We start from the raw sequence: 18176 nt of genomic DNA, 5'->3' as shown, positions 1-18176 counted from the left end.
GGTATATTGCACAACTTTAAATCTGAAGAACACGTACAAGTATGATGCACTGATGTCCCCTTAAGGGGTTGTTATAATGTTTATTAAAAACTCTGTGGCATAAAATATAGAAAAAAGTTCTTCAATATTACTTTAGTAGTGGATATCAGACTTAAATTAAAATATACTTACATTTTATCTTATAAAAATATGAAAACTTTTCATCTCAAGTTTTTGAATATATTGTTGAATATTAATGAATTTAGGGAGACTTTGCTCGGATAGAACAAACTGAAACACCAGATATGATGACAGAAAGATGTAGACGTTGTAAGTTATTAAATTGTATTTTAATTTATAATATTTCATATCAAAATTTCACTTATTAATTATTATAAAACACTGAATAATATTTTTTCTACTGTAAAAAAAGTACAACACATTTAATAAATTATATGACTTTGTTCCTATGTTTTAGTCATGGTTGAAATATACATGTATAGAATTATGTGTAGAATTCAGGATAATGTTCTATTCGATATTGACCAGGACATTTGTTCTTATAATCAGTTTGATTGTCATACATTGTTCAACAGAAAACACAATAATTATAATTCTGCCCCAAATAATAATTTACTATTTCTTATTGATCATTAATTGGTAAACCATATACTTTCTCTTCTTCATCTTCTTCTTCTTCTTCTTCTTCATTTTCATCATCATCTTGTTCTTCTTCATCTTCGTCTTCTTCATCATCATCTTGTTCTTCTTGTTCTTCATCTCCATCTTCTTCTTCTTCTTCTTCATCATCTTCATCTTTTTCTTCTTCATCTTCTTCATTTTCTTCTTCATCTTCTTCATTTTCTTCTACTTCGTCTTCTTCTTCATCATCTTCCGTGGGCCAAAAATACTTCATAAATGGATTTTGTTCACCCTTAAATATAAAATATTTTAATTTATTATAATCAGGAAAAAAAATAAAAGAATCATAAAAGTTACATGTTATAAGTCTTTGGCGAGAGTTTTTAAAACTAGAAGATGGATATTTTTTTCGATTCAAAAAATTTCAAGCTAAAATTGTTTTAAATATAAATTATACTTAGTTTATGAGACAATTTTTAAAACCGATATTGTATTCATTTTTTTTTTTTTTTGAATTACAATTTGTAATTTGCGTTAGATAAATAATTATGACTTGTAACACATCATACCTGTCTTAAATCCATTTGGCGGCATACTTGTTGGCACCTAAATAAATCCAAAAGGTCTAATGTATCTTCATCTCCCTCATCGCTTAGTTCTTTATACTCGGGTTCAGCTGACCGTGACCGTTTATTGGGTATCATAGAATTTTCCATTTTTCTGATTTGTTTTAACGCGGCTTTTCGACCTGATCCTTTGCATTTGAACCATACAAATGATTAGTTAATTATTTAATAACTAATAAGTAGAATATATGTGAATTATGAACATTTATAAATAATATTTAATCATTATTTTAATATTGTAATTATATCTATTGTTATTTATATTATCAATTTTTAAATATAATTATGTAAAGCATCATAAAATAGAAATCATTATTTTACAGTGAAGTATATAAAAATGAAGTGTTTTTACATATAACTCTTAATGAATTAATACATTGTTAAGAAATAAGTAATTTTTTTTTTTTATTAGTCTTACAAACGATGTTTGCGCCAAAGCCGCTCCTACGATTGGTGTGGTTAGTAGCAACGACTTGCGGAATGCTGGGGAAGGGAAGGTTACCCAAGATATACAAAATTAAGTATTTAGTTATATAAATATAACGGATGCCGCGCGTTTGATAAAATATAAGTTTACAATAAAAACCAAATATATATATGACAAATAATAATAACTATTAAGAGGGCACGTACGCAAAATAACAGTAATAATTAAAAAGAATCCAAATAGACGATTCTTTTTACATAATAATATAGTGAATATACATAATATATAATAATAATAAAATAACAAACCTGTGCTGCTACACTGACACGGCGAATCCAAGCCGGAAAGGCGACAGCTCTTGAAATAGTAAATTAAATGTAGGTATAATACTCGCTCGAATAAAGCCGGAGTGTAGTGAACGCGTAAGGCTCCAACTATCTTGGTACTTACGACAATTATTGTCACTAGACTTCACGGTATAATTCGTTGCCTCAGTTCAAAACTGCAATAACTCAAAAAAACCAGTGTCCAGTTGTACTCCAGTATTGAGAAATGAGTAAATGACAGTTTAAAAGACCCACATGGCGTCATGCCGTCATGGCTACGTCATGACATTATGATACTACTGGTTCTACCTTCTACCATGAAATAAACGACCTCTAGTGGTGAATAATTCAGCTAAAAATTATGGCGTCTATAGAATCGAAATCGTCGTGATTTGGCGAATAACACGAACTAAGATAGAATATCTTAGTCCGTGGCGAATAATATCACACGTAGATAACTCACTTTTGAATATTTTTGAGTTATCACAGTTTTGAACTGAGGCAACACTAATTTTATTGTGGCGGTTATATTATAATACGTGTAAAACGACCTACAAACGGGTCAGTTGACCACGAGGTCACCACAAAACCATAATAACGGGCGAACACACGAGTAAAACACGCCGGATTTGGCGACAGACGGTCACACGCTTACGTACCACGCGATACATAAAGCCGTAACGGCGTAAAGACGACACAACGACTTAGACCAAAAAACCGCGTTGTCCGCACACGCGGTTCGAACGCAACACGGCGATCGGACGCAACGATGTCCGGAAAAGACGACATTTAAAATGCCGACGGGCAAGTAGCCAACGGCCTACAGGGCTGGACGGCAGAGGAAGAGGTAGTAAGCGACTTTACGGAACTTCCCCGTCCGACACACTGCTGGGATAAACACGTCGCGTCCGTCAAATTAAGCGGTTTTGAACTTTATTACGGTGGGCTCTAGACAGTAATTAATATTAATATAAATTTTTTTTTTTTTATTTAATTTATATTATTAATTACAACGTGGTAAATGATACGTCGTGAGATCACCAGATTACCTACTGTTCTATTTTTCAATTATAATAATTAAATAAACTAAAACTCCCTTATTAATATATTATATAGGTATATATTTTTTTATAACTTTTTTGCTTATCAAACGTTTTCTGTAAAATATCAGGTGATTTTTCACGGATCGAGTTAAATTTTTGATGAATTTCTATGATATTGTTGAATGATATAAATTTTATGGAATAATAGCAATGTCAAAAATTGAAACAGGCTCGTAGCCGTGTACTAAATGAAAAAGAGTACCTATATATCCCGTTGAATGGTGTATGGCAGTGTTATAATATGCGTGCAATACGATAGGTAGAACATCTGTTCATTTTTCACCTGCAACGTTTCTGGGGCTATCATATCTATTATCACCTGATTTTGTCTTTCTGCTCGTCCCGTCCGTGGCCCTGACCAGATGGTCTATACTCTATAAGCTATTTCCTCTCTTTTGAATTCCTAATGTTAGTAATAATTTATTGTGAAATGACTTTTGCAGTAAAATGCGTTCCATTATCCGATCTTAAATCCATACTACCCTGCGTGGGCCGTTGTTGCTCGACAGTCGACATATTGTAGCAACTAGCAACTAATATATTGTGTTCACTTACAACCTCGTGAGCCTAGCATAGTATAGTCCAATATAATCGATTAAATCTCTTGGAAAGGAATACCAATTACGATCTTATTTGATTCTAACATTCCAGTCGCTGGCTGTTTATCTGGTTTACAGTGTTTACGCTGTTGACATTTTCTGCATGAAACTACATAGTACATAATTTTTTATACATTTTTGCATAGTAACTAGTAAGCCATTGGTATCACGATCGTGTTTTATTAAACACCTAAATGTGCACCAGAAATTTTTCCGTTATGAAAATGTTCGATTATAAGCTAGCTGGCAATGATATTACTAATTTAGACGAACCTTTATAAATATCCCTATGATATATAAGCTTATCATAACCATTTGTTACGTACAAATTAGCCTTCTTAACCCATTTTATTTCTGATGACTTGGGATTTTGAAATGCTCCTGTTTTGATTTGTAAAAAATCATCACGCGTTTCTAACAAATGAACGGCAATAGATTCTACCAGTGATATTATATTTTGCTGTGAATTGTGGTGGCGTAAATATAGAACTTGTTATGTCGATATCTTTGTTAGTAATTGTCACAAAAAACGTATTTTATCATATTCTTAGATAATAGAAGATATCTATGATCATATTCAAAACAATTAACCAATTTAATATTTTTAAGTCAAACGTGATTTTTGGCATTGCTATATTTTTAATGTTTTATGTACTACAAAATATTTCTAACGATTTTAACGTGGAGAATAAAGATTTTGTATGTCAGTTTTTTATAAAATGTTGATTTAGTAATTAAATAGATTACAAACTGGTTATTAAAATTTAAATAAGCAATCTGACCGATTTTTTGTTTTGTGCCTTTAATTCGTTTACATGGTCATATTTATTCTTGAATTTAAGACTAATTGTTCATTATATATATATAGTGCCCATATAGGCGGAAAAACCTTAAATACGCCACTGACCAGAAATGGAAAATATTCTTTAATAGTTTTATCACTTAATTTTCTATAATTTTATACTATTCTATATTGTGCCGGTGATTTTTCTTTCTTCGAACCTTGTGATTTGTCTTTGGGCAATAAGAAAGTTGGAAATGAGTATGGTGAGTTCGATGGTTCAAATGGTTCAATTATTCCCGTTTTAAGCATAATTTCTTGCGTTATTTCTTCAATTTCATCGCTCTCAAATTTACTTAATTTGAAATTTAGGAGATTTATTGGAATATTTTTGGTTAAAAAAATGTCTACTGGTTTCATTTTTGAATTTTCCAAGTCCCATTTAGATTTTGAAAAAACAGATTCGTATTTTTGTAGCAAGGATAACAATTTACTTTCTTATGATTTATTCAGATTTGGATTAATAACAAATTCAAATTTACTATTTGCATCGTAATTATCAGGTAGGTAGATTTCGGTCAACTTTTTTAAATTTAATATACCTAAGGTTTTATATTTTTATCTTGGCTATGAATATTCGGATTGATTAATTTGGAATTTAATGAAACATGTTTTACTTTACGCACCTCGGTCAATGGACAATTAGCTGGACTTAGTTTCTGGTCGTTCTCGTCGGTTACTACCTCGATTTCGGGTACCTTGTTCATTGTTTTTATCCTTTTCTTTTCCCTTAGTTAGGCACTAGAAATATGAAGAGAACAAAAATCATGCGCAAGGTTAGGTTGCAATCACCTTAAATAGAGGTCATAAGTTTAAATTACTACACATAGTATTATAAATTGATATTTGAAATGCTATATTTAGTTTGGATAATTGGTAATGATATTTTCAAATTTGTACTTATTATAGATAGGGTCGCAAAGTGATTGACCTTATTTTACCTATTTTGGGGGTCACGACACTAAAAAGGTTGAGAAACGATGATATAGAGTAAGTAGTTAGCTTCAATGATTAATAAATTGACCTATTATCAAATTAAAAGGTAAAATATAATATTATTATCTATGATTTTACTATATTTGAATAGGTAATAAATAATTTTCAAATAAAACTGTGCATTATTAAATTTCAATATTTTATGTACTAAAAATTTGTTCAAAAATTAAAATATTTTAAAAAATTTACCTACAACAGACTGTATTTTTACATTGAGTTTAATAATATACCACTACTCTATTTTATTAACCTAACCAATTTTTTCTATTAAAAACAAATTTGGTATATTGCACAACTTTAAATCTGAAGAACACGTACAAGTATGATGCACTGATGTCCCCTTAAGGGGTTGTTATAATGTTTATTAAAAACTGTGGCATAAAATATAGAAAAAAATTCTCCAATATTACTTTAGTAGTGGATATCAGACTTAAATTAAAATATACTTACATTTTATCTTATAAAAATATGAAAACTTTTCATCTCAAGTTTTTGAATATATTGTTGAATATTAATGAATTTAGGGAGACTGCTCGGATAGAACAGACTAAAACACCAGATATGATGAAAGAAATATGTAGACGTTGTAAGTTATTAAATTGTATTTTAATTTATAATATTTCATATCAAAATTTCACTTACTAATTATTATAAAATACTGAACAATATTTTTTTTACTGTAAAAAAAAAATACAAAACATTTAATAAATTATATGACTTTGTTCATATTTATATATTTCAACCATGGTTTTAGTTATATGTTATAATGTATTCATATAATTCTAATTTTGGTCATCATTGAAGTCAGGATAATGATCTACTCAATAGAGACCAGGACATTTTTCCATCAAATCAGTCTCATCGTCGTACGCTGTTCCATAGTAAACACAATAGTTCTTTGATGCGCGGTCAAAAGGAGTTAAGTCATGTTTTTTCAAAAATCATGTTTTGACTCCTTTATATTAAAAAAAAAATCTCGATTTTTGGTACAAACAAGTTAAGTCACCAAATAATCTGGTTGCTGTGAATGTGATAGATATTAAAGATATGTTTCAAATTTTAATTTCTATTAAGATCTTAAAGAGTTATGTCAACTATATCGTTCTGATTTAATAATGAAATACAATTTTAAGATATTATTGGATTAAGTCAACTTAAATCATTTCAGTTTAAACAATAAACATAATCAATTAAATTTTTTAAATCAATTGGGGTTAAGTCACAGAATAGATTAAATCAGAATGGAAACTGATAAGGAAATCCATAGCTTTTTACGGCCGCCCAAAAATATGGTCCGACATTTTGAAAGGGCTCATCAGTGTTGACTTAAAATATAATATAAAATATTTTCAATACAATAAATATTTCGGTATACAATACTTTTGTGGAAATGGCGGCTTTTACTTGTATAATTCACTTTTTTTCTTTATTAGAGCTTTTAGTAAGACTTTAGACTAATAACCTCAATAATTAAAAATTTCAATAATCAATACTAAAAATTCACATGAGGAAATCGGCTTTATGGATGAAAGGAATAGTAAGTACTAAGTATGAATATAATTTTACTAATTTAAACCACTAGGGCAATGATTTCAATTATCTTTATTTTTTAAGTATTTAAGTTTGTATAAGTTAACTGTTTATTTTTGTTTGACAATAGTTTTTTCAATAACAACCTAATAAATTATATTATATTTTGAATGTTTTGGACATCTAAATTATAAGTAATAAATAAAAAAAATTTAATATTTCCATCAATTTCAATTTATTAGTGTTACGAAAATAACAAGCAGGTTAATTATATAATTGAGACTAATTATTACAATATTAAGTAAAGTAGTTACACATATACACATATAAAAATATTAATATTAATAATAAAAACAAATTGTTAGGAATAAATCTAGGTAGGCATAATTTTTTTACTGACACATAAAAACTTAATATTGGCACAGTATTTTTTTTTAATTTTAGTTAATAATTATAGTTAAATGTAATGTTAAATAAGAAAAATGAAAATAAACAAATGGAATACTATAAATGAGATAAAATAGTTAATTTTCTATTCTTTAATTTTTTTTCATGTAGCAGAGTTCTATTTAAAAATTTAATTGCCGTAAAAATTCTGAATCTAATATACAAATTTAATAAAAAAGATTTGTCGAAAAGTTTACATGGATGACTAAAAGGAACATTACTAAAATGAAGTCTTAGCTTGGAACCAACACCGTTTTCTATAGAAATGAATGGAAATAATTTAATAAAAATGTTTTCTAACTCATAAATAAAATTATAAAAATTATTATGAGGCACCATTAAGTTAGGTTAAACCTAACCTAACCTATCTCATTCGTATACCTTTGACCCTTTTGTTTTTTTTTTTTAAATTTTTCATTTGAGAATTAACTAACATAAATAATGTAGGCTTTAAATTGTCCTTACACACCTTAAGACAATAATCTATTGAATATTTGTCAGCCAACTGTAAACTTAAAGTATTTACTTTATGTAACAATTCTTTTTCTCTATCTTCAGCTTCTCTTCTTAATTGAATTTCTTCAGCAAGTCTTTCATGAAGTTTCAGCTTCCGTGGAGTATTTGCTGAAAGATATTTGGGTGTTTGAACACCCAAACTACTCGTTTCAATTTCAGACGATGTTGATTTATCTGACATGGTCACTGACATGTTAGTAGTAGACAAGTCTAAGGTAAAATAAATATACATTAGTATTAGAGCCTTCTTTCTTATAATAAATTAATTTTGATTATAGATATGAAAAATATGTATCATTTACCAGCAATAGATGTCGAACATGATGGTGTGTTATCGCTAATAAGAGTGTCATTTAATGGAACTTGACATTGTTCAACTAATGGAACCTCTTCAGTTAAATTATCAAATATTGTTGGTATTGCATCTGCTTTCAGTCTATTTTTTTGGAAGTTGCTAAACATTTTGTCTTCGAAAAGCAAAGAGCATAGCTTTTACTTTTTGTTCAATATAACAGGATCAATCAACATTAATGATCTGCAATTGCATTTTTCCAACCAAATAGTACATCTAAAAGTATAATAATATTAATATATAATACGAAATTGATAAAATAATGACATCATTAACATGACCTTTTAATGTTTTAGATTGTCAGAAGATTTGCAAATAAAGAAGCTGCTAAGCAATTTGAATGGCGTTTTCAGAATTGATTTACCATAAGCTTGTAAATAAAAATATGTTGTATATAAAGGGTTTAAGTAGTATGAAAAGAAAGAAGTTTTTATAAAATATGGGAATAATACATACCTAGAACTATCTTTTGGAAACGAAAAGTAGCTTTTCGGTGTAGTGGACGTGTCTTCCTTACGTTTACTTAAGCAACCAGGAAAACAACATTTCATGCCACAAGGACTATTGTATGATGTAAACATGTTAAAATATGTATAACACTTTGTAAAATACAAAATTTATTATTTTTCTGTTTAAATAAGTAATATATTATTAATGACAAAATCATTTTTGAATTATTTTATACTAATTATTGTTTAAGCATGCCCAGAGAATTCCCCCCTGTTTTAAGGTAAGTCTCATTTAAATGTAATGGACTTGTTTAAATTTATCCTAGCTATAACCAGTGGCCCAAGTTGGACTAAATAAGTTAAACTTAATTTCCGAAATGTATGCAGGATTACAATAATTTATAATATAGAGTACCTAGGTATTAAATTTAAAACACATCTGAACTTGATTTTAATTTTCAATTTTTATGCAAAACATCTTATTCAATGAGAATTAATGTAAGTGCTCGAACCTTTTCAAAACGATAGATCTTATACACTTAAACATAAAATTAATTAATAAAAATTAATACTTACTTTTAAAATTTGATGTTGGGGCACTGACAACGTGATTTTGTAGTCCGTACTCCATGTCTCCGTTCCACGAGGGCACGAGACAATAATAATAATAATATAATCAGTCCGTTGACCGATTATCATTCGTGTTCGCGCATGCCCCAATCTGGTGACGGTTCGAGTGTCTTCGTCGGTGCACGTCGGTTGTCGGGTCGTCGGTTTGTCACGAGGCCGTTCTCGGCCATCGTCGTCGACGCTTGGAAGGGAAAATTTGGGTCCAGCATCACTGAAGCCGTCAGTCGAAATCAAGGTTTTTAGATTATACTATAATCTAAAAACCTTGAGTCGAAATGCCAAATGCGTGAAAGCCGAAAAGTGAATACTGAATAGTGATTATTTTCTCATGGAAGGTGGAACGGATTATAAATATTTCTGAGGTAACAACAGTATTCTTGTATCATATTAATTAATTGATAAGATAGTAGATACCGTTTATGCCATTTATGGAGGTAAAGTAAACCAAAAAATTTTGTGGTGAAACTAAAAGATTATTCTTTTGCCCCAAATTAAAAGTTAAACACACGCCCCAATTTGGATAGCTTGACGGTTACGGAAGTATAGAAAAGTATAAGACATTAATCACAAGTCACCAGTTACAATAGTTATTACTTATTACTTATTAAACTACCTATAAACTCTAATGAATAATTATTAATATCGTTGATCCCCCGATCACCACAAGAACGATGTTGTCGTCATACTCGTTGTTTAAAATTAACGAACTTTTTTAGAGCCGTTTGTATATATAGATTGTAAGATAGATGACACATGCAAGTTTAACTAAGTATAATAATAATTATTTATTTTGTATGAAACAATAAAAATATTATTAAAGAGCTTATTTAAGTTTCAATTTATTTCAGGCTCCCACTTACAATTGAATGCTAATGATGAATGTGAGTTTGGTATTTGTAGTTTGGGTGCTGTTATTCGGTATTTAAAGCGGTGTAAAATGGACTTCCAACTTTTATCTAGAGGAAGATTTGACATATTATATAAACCAGTTGATATTGAATCTGTTGAATTATCCAATCAAGATAATATTAACAGCAAACTTATGGTAATTAAAATTTAAATTAATAACACTTGTCACTTCTTGTATAACATATGTATAATTAAATTCTTAATTGTTTTATTATTTCATGTTTATCTTGTATCTATTAAATAAATGAAACTTATTCCAAATTAGATTTGAGAATTTTTTTTAGTATTAGGATAATGAATACTTATTTAAATTTTTAGTAGTAAAATTTAATAATTTTATTTTGTATTATATTTAATTATTTGCTTTTTAGATACTTGACACAATAACTCTAGAAAACCTGCATATATTAAAAAACTGCTGGTTCATATACAGGAACATTACTAAACAAGTTAAATCATTGTTTTACACCAGGGATCTCCAAACTACGGCCTAACCTCGAACAAATTTTAACCGGCCTACGGCCCTCATAGGATAATATATATACAAGATGATATATCTAACATTTAAAAATTAAAAATTATATGTGTTAATGTGTTATAATGTATATGTATAAACTTTTGGCCCGCTAAGAGATGATGATATTTATTGTGGCCCTTGAATAAAAAAGTTTGGAGACCCCTGTTCTACTCCATCGGCAAAAGGTATATTTATTATTATTTACATAAAAATAAAATTTAACATGGTATAAGAATTTTAATTAATTAATACCTTGCAATAATATTTGCTAGACTACTACACCAATGGTTGTGTAATCTGTTGACAACAATATCCAGTATTGAAGCTAGACAAAATGCAATTCTTCTCTAATTGTTATTCCTGATTTAATGCACGAAATACGATCAGAATTAGCAAGTTTAAATTAAACTAATCACATATTTTATGGTATCCTTATTTATTATTATTATTATTATTATTATTTATTTTATATTTATTTTATTTATTACTCTCAGAGTAGTAATGAAGTTGAATCAGATCATGTGGAAACAAGAGCAATATATTTCGCAAAAAAAAACTTATTCAAAAAGGAAAATAATTGATTTCATATCAATTTTGAAAGGTTTTAGAACAAGTGTTAATATAATGGAAAAATTTCAAAGTAATTTTAACCAACTAAAATGTATACTTGATAATTAAATTAATACACTTATTTTTATAGAAGCTGATATTAAAAAAGAAAGTTCAGAATCCAATTTATTGACTGCTATTTGCAATTATCCTAACAGCCCAACACCTGGAGTATTCCACCTCCTTATTTAACTGAACTTCTTGATAATTTTGAGGTAACCTGAAGAATTTCATAGTTAATAATTGTTTTATTTTAAAAACAAAACTTATTTAATGTTTATTAATTATTTTTCAAAGAATGTTTATTTTCATTATTAATGAGTAATCAATAATCATTATAATTCTACTTTTTGTACAGAATTCTTTTGATCACGATGAAGCTATGAAACATGGTCGTATTTTTCCTGAACCAGGAATGGATGATCAGTATGACAGAGTTTTGGAAAAAATTAAAGAAGTCGATGTTGAGTTAAAATCTTATTTAAAAGAACAATGCAAACACTTTGGATGTAATGTAAGTAATTTGCATTAGAGGCTCATGAGTAAATATTCTGGGGAGACTTAAATTATATAAATATTTCCTTTATACTTAAATTGGAAAATTAATTATACTTAATACAATATTTTTTCTGATCCTTAGAAAATTGTTTATTAACGACAATTCATTAACACTCCATTTCTTTTCCCTTCCAAACATTACGCAAGTATAACAATTTAGTTTATTTTTTATATTATAACCCAGGGGTCTCCAATTTACGGCTCTCAAACAAATTTTAACCGGTTTGCTGTCCCCATAGGATAGTAAATATAAGAGAAGATATCTAACATTTAAAAATTAAAATCTATATGTGTTATAATATATCTATAAATTTTTGGCCTGCTATAAGTGATGATATTTTTTATGGTCCTCGAATAAAACAGTTGGGAGTCCCCTATCATAACCAGTGTACCATGAAAATTTATTGTATCATTTATATTGAAAATTTCTAATATATTTACCATCTTGACATGTTAATCATAAATGAGGAGTTAAGCGATTAAACTATTTGTTTGTACATTATATTATGTATTTTTTTTATTTAAAATAATTTACTATCTATACAATAATTACTATAATAAGCAAATTGGATAGTGAAGTGTTAAAATCATCAGATAAAAAAAAGTCTATGATTTGGTCTTTTTGCATTTTGAAAAATATTACAAACATTAAAATATCAAAAATAATAAATATCGGATAGTATATAAATGTTTGATAATTATTTAATAATGAATATACCTAATCAATTATGACAGCTTAAAGCACTACAGTGACTAACAATGGTTTACGGTTTGGCTATTTTTGTCATAAATTCAGTTTCAATAGCATCTATACTACTCTATACTTCTTGTCTTCTTTTCATCAAACCAGCCGTACCATTACATATTACGTTTGAATTGGTCGAGCAGTAGTTTCACTGAAACGGCGGCTATTGTCCAAAAACCTAAAATAGTATTTCCATTAAAGTAACTATTTTTAGATTTTGTGGCTTTCAATTTATATAATAATAAATAAAGAAGAATATAATATATAATATAATATATTTTCAACTCAAAAAAAATTATTTTATGCAACTTTAATTTTAATTAATTATTATTTACAAGTACCTAGCTTTTTTTAAGGTGGGAGATACAGCCTTTATTTCTGATATTTAATAATATTTTCTGTCCAGGCACTTTTGGAAAAAATGACTAGTTATGAACAAGAAAAAATTGATGTATTGAAAGATCTTAGAGAAAGTGTTTTCACAGTTTTGTGATAAGTTTGAGTAATGAAATAATGCCATTCAATGTTTGGCTACACTAGATGTATTCATGTCATTAGCAAAATACTGCCGCTGTGAAGAAGAAGTTATGTGTATTCCTAAATTTATTCCAGCTATTGTTGGTAAGAAGGTCAGTATTATAATTGTATTACAGTTTTGTTTGTATTGAAAACTTTAAATTGTTTTTCATTTTTAAACTTAAAGTTTTTATAAATTTGAGTTTATTCAAATAATAGGTGATTTTATTATGTCTTGATTGTTGAATTGAAATGTGTAAAAATAGTTATTGCATTAAACTCAATATTTAGCCTTTAGTTGAACTCATTGCAGGACGTTATCCATGAGGATCTGGTGGTGAGTTTTATCCCGAATGATATCATCATCGAGAAAGAAGAAGATGGAACATGGGATTCTATTTTTATATTAGTAATAAGACCTAACATGGGAGGTAGGTCTATATTAATGAGGCAGCTTGGAATCATATCTGTTATGGCTCATATGTTAAGGTTAGGTTAGGTTTAGAACAAGTATTCATATAAAAGAACAATTTCAAAGTAATTTTAACCAACTAAAATGTATACTTGATAATTAATTTAATACACTTATTTTTATAGAAGCTGATATTAAAAAGGAAAATTTAGAATCCAATTTATTGACTGTTATTTGCAATTATTCTAACAGCACACCTGGAGTATTTCCTAGTTTAACTGAACTTCTTGATAATTTTGAGGTAACTTGAAGAATTTTATAGTTAATCATTTTGTTATGTTCAAAACAAAACTTATTTAATGTTTATTAACTATTTTTCAAAGAATGTTTATTTTCATTATTTAAGTTGTGTCTTGTGTGTAATCAATAATTATTATAGTGACGCGGCCCCGCGTAATAGCCATTTGAATTCAAACGGCATTTACGCGGAATACCGCTAATTACTTTTCTTACCAACCGCCAGATGACGATGGACGACACCGACGTGCGATAACCGCACGCGGACCTACCGAGCCGCCGACACCACGAACCGGACCTAGACAAACCAGTCTTGTGACCCGCGCTTTTCAGCACACACCTAGTTCGACTCTATCCCCCTTTTCTTTTTTTTCATCACTACCTTTTTTTTACAGGTTTTTTTTTTTGTTGTTCGCCTGATTTTTCTTTCATTGTTTTTTTTTTGCGAATAAATATCTCCCGTTCACCAACAACCCGCTTTTTAGATCTACTTTTTCTATGTCATGTACCTGCAAAAAAGCCTTGTTCTCAATCCGGTTGACAGGATATTTACAAGGATCGGCGCCAATGACAACATAATAGCAGGAGAGTCGACATTCTTTGTTGAATTGTGTGAGACATCTGCTATACTTCATCATGCTAGTCGATTTTCATTGGTCTTAGTTAATGAACTGGGTTAGTTATTTATTTTAAATAATTTTGATTAAATGTTTATTTCATCTGTTATTTTGTTATTGCTAAATTATAAAAAAAAATAAACTATATTTTTGATTTTTTTTTTTTTTTGTTATTTAGGCAGAGGAACATCTACGTATGATGGGACTGCAATCGCTTCAGCTGTTGTCACTGAACTAGTATAAAAGCAATGCCGTACACTATTTTCTACCCATTACCACTTGTTGGTCGAAGATTTCAAAGTTAATCCTTTAGTTGCACTTGGTCATATGGTATAAATTCTTGTTAATATACATATTTATCATTTATGAATGAATAAAAATAATTATATAATTAAGTTAGTTTATTTATTTTATTTTTGTTTATTCCAGGCATGCATGGTAGAAAATGATGAAACAAATGAAATGGATGCAGAACAAACTCAAGAAACAATTACTTTCTTGTATAAGTTTGCAAATAGAGCTTGCCCGAAATCATATGGTTTTAATGCTGCTCGTAGCTCGTTTGGTTGGTATGCCTGCTGATATCATAAAAACTGGTTTACGTAGATCTAAAGAATTTGAGACTGCGGCTAAGCGCCGAATACTATTTAAAACATTATTTTCATACAAAGATATATCTGTTGTGAAAACTGCTGTTTAGCACTATGATTTACATATTAAGTTCTTTAAACATTATTAGTACTTCCAAATTAAAATGTCATTAAGATTTCTTTTTATGATAAATTTTTTTATTTTTTGTCAAGTTTCACTTATTAATTATTATATAATATTGAATAATATTTTTTCTACTGTAAAAAAAAGTACAAAACATTTAATAAATTATAAGACTTTGTTCCTATGTTTTGGTTATATGTTATAATTTATTTATATAATTCTAATTTAATGATCTTGTCGATTGGGGCCAGGACATTCTTCCATCATATCAGTCTCATCGTCATACACTGTTCCACAGTAAACACAATAGTTATAAGTCTGCCTCAAATAAAAATTTAAAATTTCCAATTGTTCATTAATTGATATAACATCTTCATCTTCTTCTTCTTCTTCTTCTTCTTCTTGCTTTAGTTTATTTGTATCAACTTCTGAAACTTCCTTGGGCCAAAAAAACTTTTCAGATGGCTCTTGTATATCCTTAAATACAAAATATTTTAATTTATTATAATCAGGAAAAAAAACAAAAATATATGAATCATAAAAGTTACATATTAATAGTCTTTGGTGAGAGCTTTTAAAACTAGAAGATTGATATTTTTTTCGATTTGAAAAATTTCAAGCTAAAATTGTTTTAAATATAAATTATACTTTGTTTATGAGACAATTTTTAAAACCAATGTATTCAATTTTTTTTTTTTTTAACTATAATTTATTTAAGCAAAAATGTGTAAAATACGCGTTAAATAAATAATTATGGTTTGTAACATATCATACCTGTTTTAAATCCATTTGGCGGCATACTCGTTGGCATTTAAATAAATCCGAAAGGTCTAATTTTGCAACAACTTCCTGAACTCTTTTTCTTTCTCTATTTACGCACATGCTGCAAGGCTCAGCTGACCGATTATTGTGTATTATTGACTTTTTTATTTTTCTGATTTGTTTAAATGCGGCTTCTCGACCTGATCCTTTGCATTTGAACCATATAAATGATTCCCTTTTTTTTTCTGCTCTTCCCATGTTGTTTCGATTTCCTGAATATTGACAACATGGGTTATTCATGTTTTTCTTTTAAAAAACTTATTTTATAATTTACTTAAACCTAACTAAATTTTATTAAGCAGTGGCGAATGCTAACTCTGGAATATGGGACGGGATAATATACCTAACCCACTTAATCAAAATGCATTATAATTTATAGTAGATAAATAATACAGAAATTTGTATTTGTTTATAAATTAATGAAAATTTATACAATAGTCACACACTCGTAACATAAATTATATAAATCATTGGTGAAGCGCATCACATTGAGCATGCCCTGTAGGGTAGTTAGTACCCCGGCTGATGGTAGAGCTAGTCTCGGAATAAACAATTTTTCACAGCAATAACAAGCGTTGAATAGCTTACGCACACAGATATCATATGCTCTGTAGTTAATAAATGCTCTAAAAAAAAAATTCTTGTCTAACATCATGATGTTTTTTAATACGTAATACCTATATTATTAATGACAAAATTATTTTTGAATTATTTTATACTAATCATTAGGGCTTGGATGTTGTTGCACTAAAAATGTTATAAAATTGATTGCATTAATGCTGTGAAAAAAACCCAAAATTGCACTTAAAAATTGCAACAAAAAAATATTTTGTACCAAAAAAATATTAACAAATTATTTTATGAAATGGATTAAGTCATTTTATTAAGTAAAATTATAAAGTTTTATTAGATAGGTAGGTTTTAAACGAGTAGATAATAAAAAAGATTCAAATTCAAATTCTAGTCAGTTGTCATTAAAAATCTGGTAAATTGTGCGGTCTTCTTATTTTTTCAGAAATCTACAAATAGTTTTATCAAAATTTAAAACTAGGTAATTAAATGGTTTTTCTAGTTACCGTCGACGACGACGGTCAAATAAACCGTCACGAGTCACAACCAACAAAGCCCAACATAACCATAGATTAAACCTGTATAATCTAACAAAAAAAAGTGAAAACACAAAAAAAAACATAAAATTGTATTGAAAATGATGACAATCAACAAAATTGCAATAAAATTGAAAAAGGTCAAAAATTACAAAAAGTTGCACTTAAAATTTTTATATATTAATTGGTACACGTTTGAAACAAATTTATAACCTACTTAGCAACAAATCCGAACAATAGAAAAAAAGTTGCAAATGCAACAACATCCGAGCCCTACTAATTATGTTTCAGCATGCCCGGAGAATTCGTCTCTGTTATTAAGGTTAGTCTCGTTTAAATGTAATAGACTTGTTAAAATTTAGCCTAACTATAACCTGGACCAAGATTGAATGACAGTGGCCCAAGTTGGACTAAATAAGTTAAACTTAATTTACCGAAATGTATGCAGGATTATAATAATTTATTATATAGAGTACCTAGGTATTAAATTTAAAACACATCTGAACTTGATTTTAATTTTCAATTTTTATGCAAAACATCTTATTCGATGAGAATTAATGTAAGTGTTCGAACCTTTTCAAAACGATAGATATTATACACTTAAACATAAAATTAATTAATAAAAATTAATACTTACTTTTAAAATTTGATGTTGGGACACTGACACAGTGACAACGTGATTTTAAATATTTTTAAGGTAACAACAGAATTCTTGTATCACATTAATTGATTGATAAGAGACCATTAATGGAGGTAAACCCAAAAATTTTGTGGTAAAACCACGTAAAACCATCGGTAAAAGTTAAATGTTGCCCCAAGTTAAGCACACGCCCCAACTTTGCCAGCTTGACGGTAGTGTAGAATAGTATGAGACATTATCACAAGTCATCG

At 28.5% G+C, this 18176-nt stretch overlaps 3 protein-coding genes, 2 long non-coding RNA genes and 1 pseudogene across 7 annotated transcripts; 3 read left to right on the top strand and 3 right to left on the bottom strand.

Moving 5' to 3' along the window:
• Window positions 1–329: 329 nt before the first annotated feature.
• Window positions 330–3619, bottom strand: LOC126549865 (glutamic acid-rich protein-like). Its single transcript, XM_050200258.1, has 4 exons — window positions 3539–3619; window positions 1983–2145; window positions 1191–1375; window positions 330–913 (listed from the first exon to the last, which is right to left on the bottom strand). The coding sequence occupies exons 1-4, from the start codon at window positions 3617–3619 to the stop codon at window positions 623–625; spliced, it is 720 nt and encodes a 239-aa protein (XP_050056215.1). The 3' UTR covers window positions 330–622.
• A 4150-nt stretch (window positions 3620–7769) lies between these two features.
• On the bottom strand, window positions 7770–8494 carry LOC126549593 (uncharacterized). Of its 2 annotated transcripts, none has more exons than XM_050199185.1 (2): window positions 8335–8494; window positions 7770–8242 (listed from the first exon to the last, which is right to left on the bottom strand). In XM_050199185.1, the coding sequence occupies exons 1-2, from the start codon at window positions 8492–8494 to the stop codon at window positions 7881–7883; spliced, it is 522 nt and encodes a 173-aa protein (XP_050055142.1). In that variant the 3' UTR covers window positions 7770–7880. The 2 variants fall into 2 exon arrangements, with proteins under 2 accessions (XP_050055142.1, XP_050055143.1); XM_050199186.1 differs by having other exon boundaries at window positions 8353–8494.
• Window positions 8107–8828, top strand: LOC126549595 (uncharacterized). Its single transcript, XR_007603688.1, has 3 exons — window positions 8107–8247; window positions 8311–8606; window positions 8681–8828. It is a non-coding gene; the product is annotated as an uncharacterized LOC126549595 (long non-coding RNA).
• Window positions 8829–9687: 859 nt separating this feature from the next.
• LOC126549594 (uncharacterized) lies at window positions 9688–10892 on the top strand. Of its 2 annotated transcripts, none has more exons than XR_007603686.1 (3): window positions 9688–9825; window positions 10312–10508; window positions 10744–10892. It is a non-coding gene; the product is annotated as an uncharacterized LOC126549594 (long non-coding RNA). The 2 variants fall into 2 exon arrangements; XR_007603687.1 differs by lacking the exon at window positions 9688–9825 and adding an exon at window positions 9885–10232.
• A 2321-nt stretch (window positions 10893–13213) lies between these two features.
• On the top strand, window positions 13214–15541 carry LOC126549592 (DNA mismatch repair protein Msh6-like; annotated as a pseudogene).
• LOC114122769 (G patch domain-containing protein 11-like) lies at window positions 15497–18068 on the bottom strand. Its single transcript, XM_027985529.2, has 3 exons — window positions 17923–18068; window positions 16132–16391; window positions 15497–15834 (listed from the first exon to the last, which is right to left on the bottom strand). Exons 2-3 carry the CDS (start codon window positions 16375–16377, stop codon window positions 15583–15585), a joined length of 498 nt encoding a protein of 165 aa, XP_027841330.2. The 5' UTR covers window positions 16378–16391; window positions 17923–18068; the 3' UTR covers window positions 15497–15582.
• Between the last annotated feature and the right edge of the window lie 108 nt (window positions 18069–18176).

The sequence above is a fragment of the Aphis gossypii genome, chromosome 2 (genome assembly GCF_020184175.1).
Source record: "Aphis gossypii isolate Hap1 chromosome 2, ASM2018417v2, whole genome shotgun sequence".
NCBI classification, from domain to species: domain Eukaryota; kingdom Metazoa; phylum Arthropoda; class Insecta; order Hemiptera; family Aphididae; genus Aphis; species Aphis gossypii.
Note: the sequence above shows the minus strand (reverse complement) of the source record. Positions and strands in the feature narration are given on the sequence as shown.